The 18,299-nt window shown below is 51.2% G+C and overlaps 1 protein-coding gene across 4 annotated transcripts in view; it reads right to left on the bottom strand.

Moving 5' to 3' along the window:
* The window catches only part of SH3PXD2A (SH3 and PX domains 2A), a 230,861-nt gene that overhangs the window by 113,012 nt on the left and 99,550 nt on the right, over nucleotides 1-18,299 (bottom strand). For all 4 annotated transcript variants that reach the window (XM_074373681.1, XM_074373682.1, XM_074373684.1 and 1 more), the window contains one exon: nucleotides 3,280-3,356. In XM_074373681.1, the coding sequence (XP_074229782.1) occupies nucleotides 3,280-3,356 (77 nt within the window). The remainder of the gene's footprint in view (nucleotides 1-3,279; nucleotides 3,357-18,299) is intronic.

The raw sequence follows: 18,299 nt of genomic DNA, 5'->3' as shown, positions 1-18,299 counted from the left end.
GAGGGGAGATCCTTACCCCTCCAGGGCTGACCCCTTTACTGGGCTTGGAGTCCCTCTCCCAGCCTAACTACAGCCAGCCCCTCATCCTTCCACAAAGCAAGTCTTTGATCCTGAAAGCAAGTCTGTCGTGGGCAGCAGATAACAGAAGCAAGCCTGGCTTTTTGGGTAGCAAAAAAATCCTAGTCGCACCCACCGGGAAATGGAGACTTGTATAAATGTCATTGCAGAGGGTGAGCTGATCATTCTCAAACACTCTCTCTCACTGACCCCCAACCCTGCAATATTTATTTTATCCCCAAGACAAACACTGCAAACATGTATTTCACATGCAGGAATGGGATGGATGGAGTCATGTATGGGGTAGATTGTTCGTCTGAGCCCCTAAAGTGTAGCTCACACTTATTAGTGAGATGAAAGTCTTCAAATTGTTGAGGCCACAGAACCATTAAATACTAACCACATAACCATGTTGCCCATTAAATTAATTTATGGAGTTACAGAAATGCCTTTGGAACCCCTCTTGATAGACACCGGCCCTCAAGAGCCACATAAAACAATCACCCGGCTGGTGCTTGGTAAATTTTCCGTGACGCTCATCCAATCTGCTCCATATATGTTTAAAATTAACACTGAGATCTGGGCTGTGAAACTGCCATTAGGCAGAGGGACTGGCTGGCCAGCGAGGACAGGGAGCCCGAAGTCTGGGGAGGTCTGCTGCATGGTCAGACTTTCCACGTCAGAGTCCTGGCAGAGGACCTGGCTACTCTGTACAAAGCCAGCTTCACAGTTTTGGGTGCATTTGAATTCCCAGCAAATCCCAGATTCAGAGCCCACACTGTCCAGCAGATCCAAGGAAGATTCCAGCCAGCCAAGCAGAGCTGCACTGGCAGGGTACTGGAAATAAAACTCTAGAGGTTCTAAGTGGTGTGTCCAAGGACAGGTAGAGACAAGGGAGGGCTGGCCATGGGCAGGCTGTAGATGGCCCTGACCGTGAAGTTGGCTGTTGGGGGCATTGATGCTGAGTGAAAGGCTGGATCTTAAGTTGCACAGACTGGACTTTTGGGTGGCAGAGCTGAGAAGTGCAACGCTGGGGGGCAGTGACTATGGGCTGCAGCTGGACTTATCCCTAATGACCATTCCAAGGTCATTCCAAGGTCTCAGACAATCAGATCACAGATCCCAGTTTTCTAATTCAGCAGAATGAAAGGTCACTTCTGCACCGCCCCTTCCCCTCTGCCATTCACAGAGTAAATTACGGCCTGCAAGCTGACTGGCTGCTTGGTGAACCCATGACAGTGCTCCTTGTTGCCTGGCTCTGAGTAGTTCTCATCTGTGCTAATCAGGTTAGGAGGCCCCTCCTCTTATCGACCCCTTGCACTTAAATGGCTCCCCAGACACAAGCAGCACTCATGCAGCCCCAGAGGCTGCCCAGAATCCCATCCCAATTCAGGAGTCCTGTTCAAAGCCTGAGCTCAGGAGATAAGATGTTATCGGGTTTCTGCTCCCAATGACCCAGGAGACGGCATTTCCACAGAGCCCAAGCCCGACTGCAGATGCCTCGGGCTCCCCCAGCTCAGGGAGGCTGAGGCTGACGTGAGCCACAGACCCCAGCTGAAAGAGGCCTCCTCCTGCCCTTTGCCCCTCCTCCATTAGCTGTGCCCATTTGTTTAACTGCTTGGGAACGGAAGAGAGAAATAAAATCTCAGACTACAGCCATCAATTTAACTGGAAATGGCAAATGCCTTTTAAAGAGAAAAATGAATATTGATCTGAAGAAGAGAAATTTCTAGCTTAAAGAAATTCATCACAGGGGCATCCTTCTAAGTTAAGGCAAAAAATGTGACCAAGTATATAACCTGTACACAGTTACAAAATTCAAACATGGGTTAATGGAGAGTATATGGGAGCACTTGTCTCCCCAAAGTCTTGGGAACACCGGTTAGTGAATTATCAAATTTGTTCTTGTTACAATATTTTTTTGACAAGCATAATGATTCCAAATTATAAAATATTTGTGAGGGACCTTCTGGTAGCATTTCCAAGTTGGGACAGAATATTTCAGAAGTTACAACACTGTATATATATATATATATACTCTTCTGCTCAACCCTTCCTGAACCCCGTGAGATAGTTATTTTTACCTCCATTTTACAAATCGGGAAACTGGAGGTCAGAGAGGTAAAGCAAACTTGCCAAGGTCACACAGCTAGTAGGTGGGGCACTGGGATTTGACCCCAGCTCTTCTCACTCTAAACCAGCACTTGCAACAAAATATTATTCCCCATTTGCTTCTCCCCAAGATTCTTGAGTCAGACTCCACGGTAGATTTCATTTAACTGAAAAATTCCATCTCCATTAAAGCCAGTGGTGCCCAGTGGTAACATTAAATTGTTTATGCTTTGTAATAATAATAACAAAAAACTCATGTCCACTGAATGAGTCCTCTGTGCCGGACACTATGTGCTGCTGCCTCATGCATGTCAGTTCATTACACCCTCTGCAAAGGCACTGCTCTCCTGCCTCTTATACAGATGTGGAAACTGAGGCGCTGGGAAGTTCAGTAACTTGCCCAAGTTCATGAAGCCAGTCAGGGGTTTTGGCCATCAAGCCACATGGTCTGGCCATCTGGAGGCCATGTGCCAAGGCCACTGAAGTGGGAGCCTCTTCTCACTGCAGGGATCCTGGGCTCTAGACAAGGTACAAAGACAAACGGGCTCTCCTTCATGGCCCTTTTGTCACTGTCCGCCTGCTCCTTGGCATGGCTGTTCCAAAGCATGTGCTGTGTGTGTGTTTGGGGGGCGTGTGTGAGCATTTCCATTTATAACAACGTGCACAGGAATGTCTGTAGCTAACAAGACTTGGCATTTTGGATGCTACTGGACTCGGGACCGATTTCAAAAATGTTCCAAAGGGAATTCAAAGAAAGTTTTCCTGTATCCAGCAAAATGCCACACACAGAATCCCTGAATTGAGACGCCCCTGAACTGAGCTCCCAAGCCAGTGGAAGTGATTTCATAGACTGTTTTGTAAACACAGATGTGTCCTGAAAGGAGCAGAGGTTCAGCTGTGAGCCCAAGGCCCTCATGCCCCAGAGGTGGCCTAGTCATGGGGTGACCTCCCCAAGGGACACCCATACCCACCTCTCTGGCCAGGAAACGCCAGGCCTCAGGATGCATCTGCTAAACCACAGCAGAGGGTTTGTACAGACCACCTTCTTTCACAGATGGACAGACTCTCCGGCAGATGGACTGCCCCTCCCCACTCCAGACACACTCTTACCCGGCAGTACTCATCAATGGGCTTCAGCCTCTTCACAGCTACGTCCCGGATGTGGCTTCTCCGGAAAAGGATTTTGCCTGGAAGAGAGACGCTCATGAACTGGGTGATGCTGCCATAGGGACCTGAGACCCTAGCCTTTCATTCCCCTCTCCCTCAGCATCTCAGCATTGTAGCTGGCTACCAAGTGCCATCACCTCTGCCAGTTGCCAAGGAAACAAGAGAGGAGTGGTCACCTCTCCCAGGGGGCAGGAGGTGCCGAAGGCTCTCGGGCAGATGAGGAGCCCGGGAGGCTGCCATCTTGGCCAAATCACCTTGTCTGGGTCTAATGGCAGGACCAGTGCCCCAACATGGGTGCGGCTCTCAAGTGACCTCCCAAATAAATACAAAGGATGGCCCAACCCACACGCTGTGCTTTGCTTTCAGGCCCATCCCTCCTTGAGAAATCGGCATTTGTTCCTGCCAGCCAGACAGAATTCCTATTCTTAGTTTAGGTGGGTGGCTATTTCCACGGCAGGCACAGACTAATACAAGGGAGTCTGGCTGCCCCAGCCTGACTGTTCTCCAGCCTCTCTGTACACACAGCCTCCAGCCGTGTGGACCCCTGCATCTGGGCAGGTGTACCCACCTCTATAGGTCTGGGCAAGGCCCCTAAACCTTCCCAGAAGGCTCTTCTGAATTAGCCAAATTCAACTATAACAAAGAGATCAACATGTAGTCCTTTTACAGTGGGTTAAATTTAGAACGTGAACTCCCTGGTCTGACGTTCAAGGCCTAACACAGCTTCTGCACCCAGTAGCTGTCAGTGTCTAGACCAGCACCCCCCTTTTAGAAGACCTTCCCTGATGGCTGAGCTGGGAGTACTCGCCTGCTCTCCACATCTGCACATTTTGTCCATTCCTAAGACGCTCACCATATTCTGCTGTGTGTTACAGGTACAAGTATCTGTGAGCCCCCTTCCACAGGGGCCTGGCTCATCTTAGGGCCCCCAGAGCCCACCAGCACGTGATGAGGTGCTCCCCTCATCGCTAAAACAGGCATCTATTGTCCACGTCCACCCAGTTCCCCTCTGGAGAGAACCCCTCCATTCCTAGTCCTTGTGGTTCCACTGGCGCTGACCACACCCCTGGCAGCAATGGTAGGCATGTGACCCAGCCTAGCCAACCAGAGCCACAGTGACCAGCTCAGAGATGGGCAGGGGGCCCAGTCTGGGCCAATGAGGGTCAGCCCCGAGACTTCTGCTGGCACTGTCTTCCTGCCACAGGTTCTCCCACAATTGCTAAGCTGGAGGATGAAAGCCTGGTGCATCTAGAGGCCACCTTTATTACTGCTTGAGAAGGAAACCGACCAAGACGAAGGATCTGAGGGCAGGTGCTCAATAAATGTTTCCTGAATGACTGAAAAGCAGAGCCGAGAGATGGTGATGGGGAGATTCCTTTGACATCATTTGAGCAGCTGGATATAGCTGTTCCTGAACCCAGAACCCACCTGGAACTTTCCAATTGTATAAAATAATCCAATTAAAAAAATTTAAATTAGTGGGAGATGGATTTTCATCACTTGCATTAATGGAATCCAAATGAGATGATTCCCATTGCAAGTGGACAAATAGGTAGATTGCATGTAAATCCACTTAAGCTTCTTCTATCCAGGTCCAAGTGAAGTACTAAGCATTGCCTTGGTTTAGGCTTTTTCCCCAGAAGTAAATCCAGAGACAAGGAGGTGAGTGCAAGTCAATTATTTGGGAAATTTCCCTGGAATTACCAGTAGGAGAGGGGGGCATTAAGGCAGGGCAGGAGGAAAGTACCATCCAGCCCCCCCCATCACTGTGGGGGAGCAGCAGCTCAGTTCTGTTGGGGAACTCCGGGGGATGGTGCAGAACGGACCTCAGAGGCATCCCGACCTGAGGCAGGGCAAGGAGGCTGGGGTATCTATCACCAGCTCCCTGCTTGTCCTTGAGCTTCTGAGAGCACCACTTCTCTGGCACTTCTGGACAGGCGTGCTCCTGCAGCTAGGACAAGAACCCCAGCAGCTGCTGGCAGGTGGAGGCGAATGGGAAGGGGACCTGGGGGGGCCCAGAAGCAGCTGCTACAGGTGTCTCTGACTTCCCTGTCACCACAGGTGATGGTCACCAGCCCTGCTCCAGCCAGACCATGGAACATCTACCTCATCAAGTCATCAAATCGTGTGTGACTGTTACCCATTCGCGTGTTTCTTCCCTCCACATTCGGTGTGAACCAGCGGCCCCCTTCCGCAGCTGCTTCCCCCGCTTGGAGCCACACGCCGCACTCAGTACAAGACTTTGCATACAGCAGCCGCCCCAGAGGCACTTGCTGTTCCATGCACTTTCCTCCCCCACAGATGCTCCCTCAAGCTCTGCTTCCTGCCTTTCTCACGGAAGCCCAGAAGAGGGGCCGTGTCCCCAACAGAGGGATGATGCTGTACAAACTGGACAGTGTCATCAAGATAAATGGGCCCCTCGGCGTGTTCCTTTTGAAAGGAGATAAAAATGTGATTCATCAAGACATGGGAGATGGCCGCCTTTCCTTGGGGAAAGATGCACAGATTTGGTATTCCTGGCCTCTTCGCCTCCTACCCTTTTTTGGTTGCCTGTCACTTTATTGCCTGCATGCCACAGGGGAACATGTGTGCAGCCAAGGGGGTGGGATGTGAAATAAACACGTGGCCGGGGGAGACTGCTCCCAGATGGATGAAACGACAGACGGCTCTGGGGTGGGTTTTGGGCCTTCTACCTGAGCCGGTTAGCTGTCAGGCGCTGGAGGTGGCCCACGCCTGGTGATGCCAGAGACGGAGCGGTATCTTGCAGGACCCTGGAGGACTTGCTAAGAAGGAGAGACCGCATGAGGGACTGGGGCCCCAGATCTGGCTCTGCCCTGTGCTTCTTTCAAAGGGAGAAAATGCGACTTAGCCTCCAAAAAATAGCTCTCCTGCCCTTTCTCATCCTATCTGAGGACAAAAAAAGAAAGGAGAGAGATGCAGAGACAAACTAGGTCCCCCTCCCAGGCCCCCATCACAAGGCTGGCCAAACCTCTGGCTGGGCTGGGTATCTGTGAGATATTCAGATACAGATACAGACATAGGTACAGATGTAAGATCGGACAGGACCTGATTCAGTAGCAGAGACAGATCTAGCAAAACACAAATAGTTAAGGAACAGTTAAGGCCTCCAGCGGTACAGAAGGTTCGGAGAAGGGAGAGCTGGGGTGGGGGAGATGGGGAGAGAGGTGAGCGGGCTCCTTACCCACACTGGCACGGGACCCCCAACAGCGACCCTCAAGCCCACCCTCTGCAAGTGAGACCGCCATGCCTCCGGGCCAGACACCTCCCATGCCCTCCACAAGGCTCTGGGTCTGTTGTCAGGTGCAAAGGTGGAGGAGAATTTCTGTACAAGCCATTTCCCAGTTGATTTTTTGGAATCCCAACAGGGCTTCTCTCCTTGCCGCTGAAATCCTGACAGGAGCAATGTCTTCCTTCCTTGGGGCCCTGGCACAGGCAGCAGGGGCGGGGGAGGCAGGGCAGAGGGAGGGAAGATCTGGAAGGGATTCCACGGTCTGGACTTCTCTGTTAGGAATCCAAACCGCACTCTGAAAGCCAAACTGGTGACCATATTAAAAGGGAGAGAGAGAGGAAAAGGAGGAGGAGGAACATCCCCATTAAGGAAGCGGGGACCACAGGGCATTAAAGACCTCTTGTAAATGTAATTCAGCCCGCTTACGGCGAGGCCAGGCGAGGCTCCTGCCAGCGCCTTCAAAGCCGTGCCGACGCCGCCCCAGAAATATGATAAGTATCATAAGAAAGATTACACGCGGGGCATGAGACAGACCTTGGGACTTAACTCCTTCCTGAGAGCAGGGGAGAGAGCCACTGAGCCTGACAAAGTCCGAGCATGTAAGTGGGGGCCCCTCTTCCTGCCGCCCTGGGCTGGGCTGAGAGGGTAGGACCAGCAGAAGGAGCAGGGGCCTCGGCTGGAGTCCTGTGTTCAAGTCCTGCCTGGGCCACGGGCCGGCAGTGTGACCCTCCACGGGGCCTCTGCACCCTCATCTGGAGATGAGAAGGCCAGGCCTCCATGGCCGCTCCCTCCAGAGTCCTAAGATGTATGTGGTGGGTGGAGTTATCAAGAAGAGCAGAGAGGGAGTGAGGCCAGGGGTAACAGGCGCTAAGTGCTTCCTCCCTGCCAGGCGTAGGCCAAGAGCATTCCGTCGGGGTTTCTTGCTTAATCCTCACCACGACCTTAAAGCAAGTGCTTTTATCATCCCCACTTTGCCCAGGGGCAGACGGTGGCTCAGAGAGGTTGAAGGACTTGTCCAAAGTCACACAGCTATTAAGTAGCTGAGTTGGGATTTCAACCTGGGGTTCTGGGGACACTGAAGGGGAAAGAGAAGCCAACAAATCTCCAGAGAGCTCTTTGGGTTCAGATCATGTGAGGCCTTGCGAGTCTTGGTCTGGATTTTATTCTGTGTGTGATGGGAGCATGATTAACATCTCCTCCATGCCAGGTGCTGTGCTGAGGTCTGGGGACGCCTTGGGGGCTGAATGATAATTAAGCAAGTGGTAATCATGGAGGATGGGACATCCCATGGTGCATGAGGTACAAGCAGCCCTCTCGAGGTCTCTGCAGATCAGATACAATTGGATGAGTGAGTGAGTGAATGGATGAGAGTGAATGGGTGAATGAGAGTGAAAGGATGGATGGACCAACAAATTAGGGAAGGAGAGGTGACCTAGTGTCTCGTGGACCTGGGGAAAAAGAGCTCCCCAAAACAGCACACCTCCCTGTCCTTTAAATGGCCCTTCCTGCCAGCTACCCCCACCCAGGCTGAGCAGGTGCCAGCACAGGGGACGCAGGGGATGCTCACCCTCACAAGTGGGTGGGCATCACCTGGGGGAGGCCAATCTCTGCCCTAGCCCCCAATTTGGTCTGACCTTCTCACCATGAGTGTCCGCTCTGGGCCAGGACACACAGGCAGGGCACTGCCTCAGGAAGGTCCCTATGCTTGGGTGGCAGAGGTGTTTCTCCCTCCCACCCTGGATGCCAGGCCCTCAATAAAGCTTCTGTGTGGCATCTGATGGGTCTTAGCCGTTGGCATTTGCTTCTAGAGAATGAATCAGTTCAAGATGGTGAGAGATGAGAACATGGCTCCTTCTCACTGGTAGAGAGAAGTGGTTAAAGAAAAGACAGAAACTTCTGAGAGCAGTTAACCTCGAGGCCAGCCACAGCCCCTAGGTTCCTCCTTGTGAAATGTGGTATCTATAGGGGATTCCTTCAGCAGGAGTCAGGGGGCCAGAGGCCCAGGAGGAGCCAAAACACCAGACACAGCATCCCTGGCTAGGGAGCCCCCACCCCAGCCATGAAGGGCCTGTAGCAACCTCGAACTAGGCACGTGTTCTGACAAAGAGGCAAGCACCCGCTGTACAGGGGCAGTAAGAGGGCTCTAGCTACAGTGGAAACAGAAGAGGGCTGGCCTCAGAACCTCTTTCGGTCTGTCCAGGCTGATCTATTCTTGGCAGCCTCCCCTCTTCAAAATTCACAGCATATGTGAGTGCATGCATACACCCTCATATACCTCCCTCTTCCTTGATTTTTCTGCCACCTGCGATGCCATCCACCCACTGACCCATCCATCTATTACTGTCTTGATGGAGGGCCTGCTCCAGGTGCTGAGAACACCCTGGTGAACAAGACAAAGGGGGCCCCTGCTCCCGAGGTGTTTACTGGGGGAGGGGCTGTGCATGGGAGGGATACAGTACACAGTGTTCACATCTAGTACGTAGTTTGCTTACACACACGTCTCCTCCCACCTCTGTAGAGAGGCTGTAACAGGGTAATAGAAAGGAGCGTGCCTGGGGGATGGGGGAATTCAGCTAGTGGTCAAGGAAGTCTCTGATTTCACCCTAGACTCTGAGGAGGAGAAGAGACAGTCACGCAAAGCTCTGGGGGAAGAGGGCTCATCCAGAGGGAACCACAGAGCAAAGCTGGGAGACGGAAAAGAGGTTGTGTCTTACAAGCCACAGAAAGGAGTTTGGTTTTCTCCTAAGCACCCCTGGGCCTGCCTACCCAAACCCCTCCCCACCCTAAGGGCTTCTCCTCAGGGCCTTCCTTGAATGCCTGCCACGCCCTCCTTTGCCAACCTGCTGGACCCACTGGCAGTCACCTGACTCTCCCCTCCTTTCCCCACTGTTGTGGAGAATTTGTCAGGGAGCTGCCACCCTCAGGGCCCCTCTCACCTTCCCAGGGGGTCCCCTGATGCACAGGCCAGCTCCCCCGAGCCACCCCAGCCTCCAAGGACACAGATGCTCCCAACCCTCTCCCTTCAGTGTGGCCCAGAGAGCCTGGAGCACCACAGGAGCTCCCTAAGGAACGGGGGACCACAGGAGGGCCCCGAGCTCCACAGACTGTGTGGGTTTAGTGCCCACTCTAAATTCAGGATGACCTTGTGTCACAATCCTTAACTTAATTACACTCACAAAGACCCTTTTTCCAAATAAGGTCATATTCACAGGTTCCGGGAAATGAATTCACAGGTTCCAGGTTAGGATGTGGATGTATCTTTTTGGGGGACCACTATTCACCTCACTACAAGGGTCATGGGAGAATCCACAGGGCTGGCCAGATACCTGAGGGAGGCTTGGATCCCTAACTAGACTGCCATCGCCCTGAGGGCTGGCATGACTTTCTACATTCCCTTCATCCTTGGCAATACCTGGCATGGAGCTGGGTGTGATTAACATGAGGGTACTGCCTGATACCTTCAGAAGGGACAGGGGAGTGTCTGGAGAGAGTGGGTCAAGGGTGTCTGGGGCCCAAGACAAGCTGTGAGGATCTGAAAGCTGAGTGAATGGGGGAGACAGATCCCCTCTGGCTCTGCTGGCCGATATGGGGCCCAAGGAAGAAGAGTCAAATTTCCCAAACTAATTAGAGGAAAGCAGATGTGAAGGTTACTAGAGGGACCCCCACCCCACCCAAAATGACATGTACGCCCACGGGGTGTGCTATGGTCGGAATGTGTGTGCCCCTCAAAATTCATGTAGAAATCCTAATGCCCAATGTGATGGAAATTAGGAGCAGGGCCTTTGGGAGGGTGGAGCTCTCATGAATGGGATTAGTGTTCTTATCAGAGAGGCTCCACAGAGCTCCCGGGGCCCCTCTGACCTGGGGATCCAGCAAGAACTCTGCAACCCAGAAGAGGGCCCTCACCTGACCACCCCGGCACCCTGATCTCAGACTTCCAGGCTCCAGAACTATGAGAAATAAATTTCTGTTGTTTATAACCTACTCAAGCTGTGGTATTTTGTGATAGCAGCCTGAACGGACTAAGACAGGGTGACAAGACACAGACAATGCCTGTGGGGAGGAAAAAAGGAATAATTGATCTACTCCCCTGGCTCTCTACAGGCTGAAGTGGGCCAGGCCAGCAAATGAACCCTGTGCCCAACTGCCTGGGTCAGGTGTCTCAAACTTTGTGTTGCTGACAGATGGATGAAGACAGACGCTCTTAAAGAAAGAGCCTTGGGCATAGGAGGAGAGCCCAGAGAACCTAATGCATGAACCTGCCAAAGGCTCTTCCTTCACTGTGAAAAGCAAAAACAAACACCCCTCCTTCATTTCATCCCTTTCATTTCAGAGGGGCGGATGCCAACCCCCAACTCCAAGAGTAACCCCAGTGGGCAGGAGCCCAAGTCGCTCCGGTGAGAATCAGCCTGGGGCTGCTGATGGTTTAGAGCAAGCAGCCACCTGGAGGGTATGCTCTGGGCTCTCAGAAAACCCCCCTCCAAAAGCAACCAACCCACCTCACAGCCTACTTCCTTGATGCCTCAGATCACAGAATCAGAATGCAGTTTGATTTAAGATTTTGGTTAAGATATATAAACCTCTCCCTGGGCAGTGACCGTGAGCCTGGTTAAAGGTTGCTGCCTGAATAGAAACAAGCTTCAGCTTTTCACTGGACAACAGGGTCTGGTTAGGAGGGCAAGCATAGAGGCCTTAAGGGAAGGGGACAAGATGGGCAGAGGGGAGAAGGACGAAGAAATAGTCAAAGCCAGCCTCTGCCGGCTTCCCACTCCTTCTGCAAGCTGGTCCTGCCCTCGATGTCCAGCTGGTTGCTGACTGCAGCCTCCCAGCCTTCACCCGGTTAGCTTTGTCCATGCCAAAGTCTGAACGGCTGGAGGGCAGCCCCTGCTTATCTTTCCCCTGAAGCCACTATGCCACCTCTGACCTGATGACAGTCGGGGGACAGCAGGCCACCTTCTCACTTGCTTTCAGCCTCTGATGTGGCTGAGATGACATCCCCACCATCTGTGGTCTTGTGCCTGACTCAGACTGCACTCTGCCACCCAGTCCTGCTTTTCACCTGCTACACGTGGCCTTGCTTGCCCTTGATCCAGATCAGTAAAGACAAGGGGCCCTTTGGGCTGGGGGAGGGCTAGGGTGGAGCCCAGATGCTAAGGCTGGAAGCAGGGAGCACATGCAGGTTCTGGAGGGACATGGTCCCAAGGGGGAAGGACCACAGCCCTGGGGGTCCTGACTTCATGCCCTGAGTTCTGACTCCCACAAATCTTTCTCGTCCAAATACATGCCAAGACCCCGCCCCGGCTTAGAGTCTAGCACGGTAATAAGCATGTGTGGGGTTTGCCTGTCAGCATTCGTATCACAGTGCCTGGATTTTCTTTTGAGGAACAATCCCTCCTTCATTCTCAGTCTGTTGATTTCAGGGAGGGGCTCATCTTACCCCACACTCCTGGAGTTGCCAATCAGTACAGTCCAGCCTTGGGCATGTGACCCATATTGGTTCAGTGAGAATCAGTCTGAGACTTTGGCTGGAACCTCCAAAAAAGAGAAGTGCTCTTTCTACAGGGGCTGCTAACTCATAAATTGTAAGCCTCAGATGGCTAGGGAGCATCTTTGCACATCTCCATCACCATCTGAGGAGTCTGTACGAGAATGAAGTCACCAGAGAAGAGAGGAAAGCTGGAAGCTAGACAGACACATGATTTGGTCACTTAGATCCAGCCATGCCTGAAACAACTGCCCCTGAAGTTTTCAGTTCTGTGAGCCAATAAATTTCCTTTTTTTTCTTAAATCAGATCGAGATGGGTCTAGTCCTTGTCACCTGGAGGCTCCTGACTAGCACAGCTAGCACTGCCGTTTACTGTTGTGTGATATGGGACAAGTCACGACCTAGTTGAATCTCAGTTTCCTCAAACTTTAAAATGGGCAGAGTAATGCCGAACTCAAAGGATTATTATGAGGAATCAATGACCAAGTGTATAAAAGCATTTAACACAGAGCCCAGCCCATAATAAATGTTGAACAAAGAGGATCTCTTATGAGCTGACAACTCCAGGTCAAGTAGGTGGGGCGGGGTGGGGGTGGAGGCACAACCTGGCCCAGCCCATCTCCTTGCTGGCCATGTGGAATCCAAGCACTGTAGTGTTTCTTGTGTACCCTTCCACCTGGCCTCCCCACCCAAGGCCGAATACTAACTCCTTTCAGCCTGCAGCAACCTTTCCTGATCCAAACTCTGCCCCCAGACACACCGTGTCTCCCACAAAGCTCCCATTTCTCCTCTCCCTCCATCCGCCCAATTCAGATTACTCACTCCATCCACCCACCTTGGGACACTCTGGGCTGACTCACACAGGTGAGTCTCCCCCTTGGCCCCTGTCCCACACACTCAGGGAAACAGATTTACAAAACTTCACTGGGGTTTTGCCATCGATTGCAACCTTAACCCTTCTGCAGCCACGGCATGCTTCACCTGGGAGGGAAGAAGGATCTCCCAAGTTCTGGTCTGGAAGTTCTCACACTCAGTACAGGCTTAAGGAAACAAAATCTTTCATCCCCCCATCCTCAGTGGGGCCAGGGGTGTTTATGGGTGTCTGCTAGAAAAGGGCACACAGTGTTGGCATATCAGAGATTTTAATACACTCATTTTTATTGAACTAAATGCAATCAAAGGCTTTTTGAATGGCCTTATAGAGCTATGGGACTAGAATGATTTTTTTCCCTTTTTTTAAAAAACTTTTTTTTGGGTAAATATAATATACACATAGAAAAGTGCACATGCGTGTGTAAAATTCAATGAATTTCACAAACTGAACCCACCCCTGTAACCAGCACTCCAGTCAGAAAACAGCATTGCCTGCACCCTCAGAAGACCTTCACTTGCACTGAAACAGATTTTAGGTGGAGTTTGGTGGTACTTCTGTGCTGGTTACAGATGTTAGAACTCTAGACTTAGGTAGGGTTTGTTAGCACTTCTGTTCTGGTATAAATGTTAAAACTCTTGACTGGCTGGGTGATACCTATTGCAGAGAAGGGACACTAATACATTTATTGATTTTAGTGATATTTATTTTTATTTTCTCCAGGCTTATTTTTAAAATGCATGCTTTATCCTTTGATTCAAGTTGCAGCAAATTTAAATGCATAGTGTAATGCAGATCCCTGGAATGAGGTCCCTTTTTCTGTGAAATGTGGACACATGTTTGTTCATTGTTATTCATTAGACAAGGGATGAATGCTTCCTTACAAGGTTAGCTATGGGAAGACCAGTGTAAACAGAAACAACCCCCCTGAATTTGCTGATTTGTTCTCGCTTGTGTTGGAGAATGCCCAGGGTTGGTCTTTAGCCCTGAGACAGACTGGGATAATTTATTAGCTGTAAGATCTTACTTTAGATTACAGACTGCCAGACAAGGGCAGCCTAGTTCTTACGAAGCTCCTCTAAGCTACTGGCACCTAAGGATTCCCAACAGATACCAAATCAGAGAGGGACACTAGCCATGATGGCAGTGTGTGCCGGCAGGGAATGTGGGCTGGCCCAGCCTAGTCCTGGGAGGTGGACAGAACATTGTAGTTGACCTCCGAGGTGGCCCTTCGCCCCGAGGAAGGGAGAGGCTTTGCGATTAAATGTAACAGTGTTTAAAGTGGCCACTCTGAGGACAAATGTCACGTGGATGTCACTGGGGTTCCTTTGGGCACACGCTGTGGTCTCATTCAGAGCTGAGCCTGCAGAGGGCTGAGCTCACCCTGGGAGGTACGCGGTAAACTCATGTCATACACGCACTAACGGTGGGACAGGTGGCAAAGGCCGAGGGCACGGTCACACTAGTCTGCTTTCAGCTGTATTTTTTTTTTCCCTTGGTCCAGTGGGAAGGTTAAAAAAAAAAAAAAAAATCAAAATCCAGGACTGCTCGGCTGCCAGCAGCATGCTCAGAGTGTGGGCTGCAGAGCTGAGAGGCCCCGGGTCCTTAAATCCTTTGTGTCCTGGTACCTTAAACTGCCTGAACATCAGGCTTCTCACATGCCAAACGGGATTATAGGGCTGGAATATGGATTAGAGACGGCACCCTGGACAAACACAGCACGCAGCGCTCGGCACACAGGAGGGGTGCGACACAAGATGCCCGTTGTTACAGAGAGGAGTGAGGCCAAATCACTTGTTGTTTGGCCAACTGCCCATAAAAGTTGTATGGTGACCTTTAGTCTGTCTGATTTCCAATCCTTCCCCCACCCCTGCTCTCAGTCCATTTTCCACCCAGCAGCCCAAATGTTTTTCAAAATGAAACCTTTGCTGAAACCTTTCAGTGACTTCCCAGCACACTGAGAATAAAACCTAAACTCCTTTCCGTGACCTGCAAGGCCTGGCAGGATCTGACTCATGCCTCCCTCTCCGACCTCGTCTCATCCTGCCAGCGCCAGTCATGCTGGGCTTCAATTAGCGCCAAGAACGCGTCCAGCGCCTTCCCACCTCGGGGCCTGTGTGCACGCTGTCCTCTCTCCGGGACACAGTTCCCGCTGCCCTCTGCACGGCTAACACCTTCCATCCTTTGGGTCGTCTCCTCGGGGAGGCCTTGGCAGGCCATTCCGCCTCCCTCTCCCAGGCCTTGATTGTTTCCCTCCCAGATTTCACCACGATTTGTAACGATCTTACCTCTTTATATGAGATCTTACATCTTACACAATGTCTCATTTACTACTGCACCCTCAGGGCCCAGTATACGGACTGGCACGCAGTGGCCCCTGGTTGACACTGCTGAGTGGGTAAGTGTGAGTGTGTGTGTTGACACACCCTCGCTCCAGACTGTCTCTCTTATTTACACAGACACACAGACACACACACACACAGACACACACACACACACCTGAGAGGACTAGCAAATGTAGCTCACCCCACACACGCCGCTGGGGACTGCTGGACCAGACCGGGGCTGCAGCGGGGATGGACTCACCCTCCAGGACCCAGACAGAGTGGGGCCAGAGAGTGTGGTTAACTCAGAGCCCAGCATCAGGGCCAGGCTGTCCCCACTCCATGTGGGTGTGGGCGTGGCAGGCGTGGTGGGCAGTGGCTCAGCCCCTTCCCTGTGGGAGCTGGGAATAAAGGGCCCTATTCAGCCCCTGCGGCCTCAGCTCCTCCCTGCCAGGGAAGGCTGCCCTCAGGAAAGGGGACGGTGGGATGCTGGGCAGCGCTTCCCGGCAGCCTCTCCCTGTGGCGTGGCCCACAGTAGGGATGAGGAGTTTGGGAGGAGGGGGCAGCCAAGGGTACAGGGCCTCCAGGGCTCAAAGAGACACAACAGAAAAGTCCAGCCAGAGGAGGAGGCTGTAGGGCAGGCAGGGAAGTCCTGGTTCAGGGGATGGTGCTGAAAAGCACAGTTCACTGCTGATGCTCTGAAGCAGAGGAAATTCCCCAAGATGCCCACTGGAACACTGCCCCACAACCACAGGCCTGGCTGTGCCAGCCAGAGGGGAGTCTGCCTGGCTCTCTGCGAGTGGACACTGTCCCTTAAAGCTCTTTTCTTAAGTTTTGGCTCTGTTGGGAGAACTGAGCCCAGAAATCAACTCTCTTCAGCAACCTCCTACCAGTATTTCCCGTGGTTCCACCTCTTCCTTCAAGGGAAGTGAGGATGATAAAAATACTAGATCATATTCATTGAGTACTTGGTGTGTGCTAAGCACTGTGCTACGTACTTTCTATTTATTCTGTTATGTGATCTTCATAACACCCTGTGATCTAGATACCCAGGTACTAGTTTACTCCCATCTTACAGATAGATAAACTGAAAGTAAGAAAACCTGAGTGACCTGCCCAAGGTCACACAGATAGTAAGTGGCAGAGCTGGGGTTTGATGGGCCATGGTTTCTGTCTTTGGCAGTCTGAAAGTGTCTAGGCTCTCAATTCTTTCGCAATGTTCCTTCTTTTCTCTGTACCCTCCCACAGCTGGTACATCTCAACCCTTCCCCAACCCCATAAGCACGGTCAACATGCATCCATCACTCACTCACTAATCCTCCCTGATGCCAGTAGGATATTTTGGAAATGATAATGTGACTTCTAAGACTAGATTTTAATAGACATCATGGCTTCCTTCTCGCTCTCTTGCTCTGGGATCACTCACACTGTGGGAAGCCAGTTGCTGAACTGTAAGGACACTCAAGCAGCCCTATATGGAGAGATCCACTTGGGAAGGAACTGAGGCCTCCTGCTAACAGCCAGCACCAATCTGCAAGCCAGGTTAAGTGAGCCATTTTGCCAGTGGATCCTCCAGCCCCAGGTGAGCCTTCAGATGACATCTTGACTACAATGTTACAAGAGATCCTGAGTCAAAACTGTGCACTTAAGCCATTCCTGAATTCCATAGAAACTGTGTGAGATAATAAATATTTATTGTTTTAAGCTGGTAAGTTGGGTGGGGGTAATTTGTTATGTAGCAATAGGTGACTGTTACAGGGCCCAGCACCCCAGAATGAGGGTCCCTGGGTCACCTGAATCATAGATACCTGGGATGTTGGTTACAAATGTAGATTCCTGGGATTTAACCTAGGCCCCCTGAATTAGATAGAAGGGTGAAAGCCTGCATTTTTAATAAAGCCTCCCAAGTGAATCTCATGTACCTTTTAGGTTTAGAAGTGCTGAGCTACCCTACCTCACTTAACAGATCTGGAGAGGCTCAGAGAGCTGATGGTTTGACCACTATCACACATCTAAGCCGAGGCAGGCAGGCAGGCCTGGGCCTAGAATTAGTACCAGACTCTCGGTTCAGTTCTCTTTCTACTTATTTCCTCCTTTTAGTTTGTCCATTTTAGTTAGCTTTTTTGAGAAGTATAGGTTCTGTTTTCTTTATGTTAAAAATGCACACATAGCAAGTTGCTACATAGTCAATTGTTCATCTTCTTAAGAACTTGCTTTGCCTGGAAGAACTTTCCAGCCCCAACCAAAATGTGGGCCTAATGCTAAGGGGATTAGGGGTACCAGGCCATGCAGAGGGGCTGGTGCCCCTACAGAACACCGCATCAGAAGAGGCACCTTTTCTACCCATCTAGGTGCCTCAGTTCCAGGCTTTTTTCCCAGGCAAACAAAATGCAGTGTGTATACAAGGCAGAGACGATGAACAAAGATAAGGGGATGTCTACTTTAACCCCTGAAAAACTGTCACCCCAGGAGGTAGGAATAATAATCGATGGCAAGATAGGCAGCTCTGAGACCCTGTTCAGTCATTCACTTGGCACATTTGTTGAACAGCTACCATGTGCCAGGTAACACTAGGCAGAAGGGTGTATGGATGTGTTTCTTTACTTGATAAGCATTCATATATGTTTACTACGTCCAGGCACCTTACAATTCTTAACTCACTTAACCCTCACGACAGCCCAACCAAGCAGATTTCATTCTTCTTCCCATTTGACAAGGACATTGTTAAACAGCTAGTAAGGGGCAATACGGGGATTGGAACCTCAGGCAGTCTGGCCCTAGACTCCTCCCTCTTAACCAAGACAAAAGAAGACATGGCTCCTACTCTTCAAAAACTCCAGTTTTCAAAATCCCCATGACCACAGAAGAAGAAACTGAAGCTCAGAGGTACCTTCCTACTTCTCCCAAGTCACTCACTGCTGGGACTAAAGTCAGGTCTGAGTCCAGGCAGTGTTACTTTGTTCCATCGAATGTGTCTGTTCACAAAAAAAGACTTAGCAGAAGATGGGTACCAGGGCAGTGAACACCAAGGGA

This window comes from Camelus bactrianus, chromosome 11, assembly GCF_048773025.1.
Source record: "Camelus bactrianus isolate YW-2024 breed Bactrian camel chromosome 11, ASM4877302v1, whole genome shotgun sequence".
Classification (NCBI taxonomy): Eukaryota; Metazoa; Chordata; class Mammalia; order Artiodactyla; family Camelidae; genus Camelus; species Camelus bactrianus.
The sequence above is the reverse complement of the archived record's forward strand: the minus strand, read 5'-3'. Positions and strand labels throughout refer to the sequence as shown.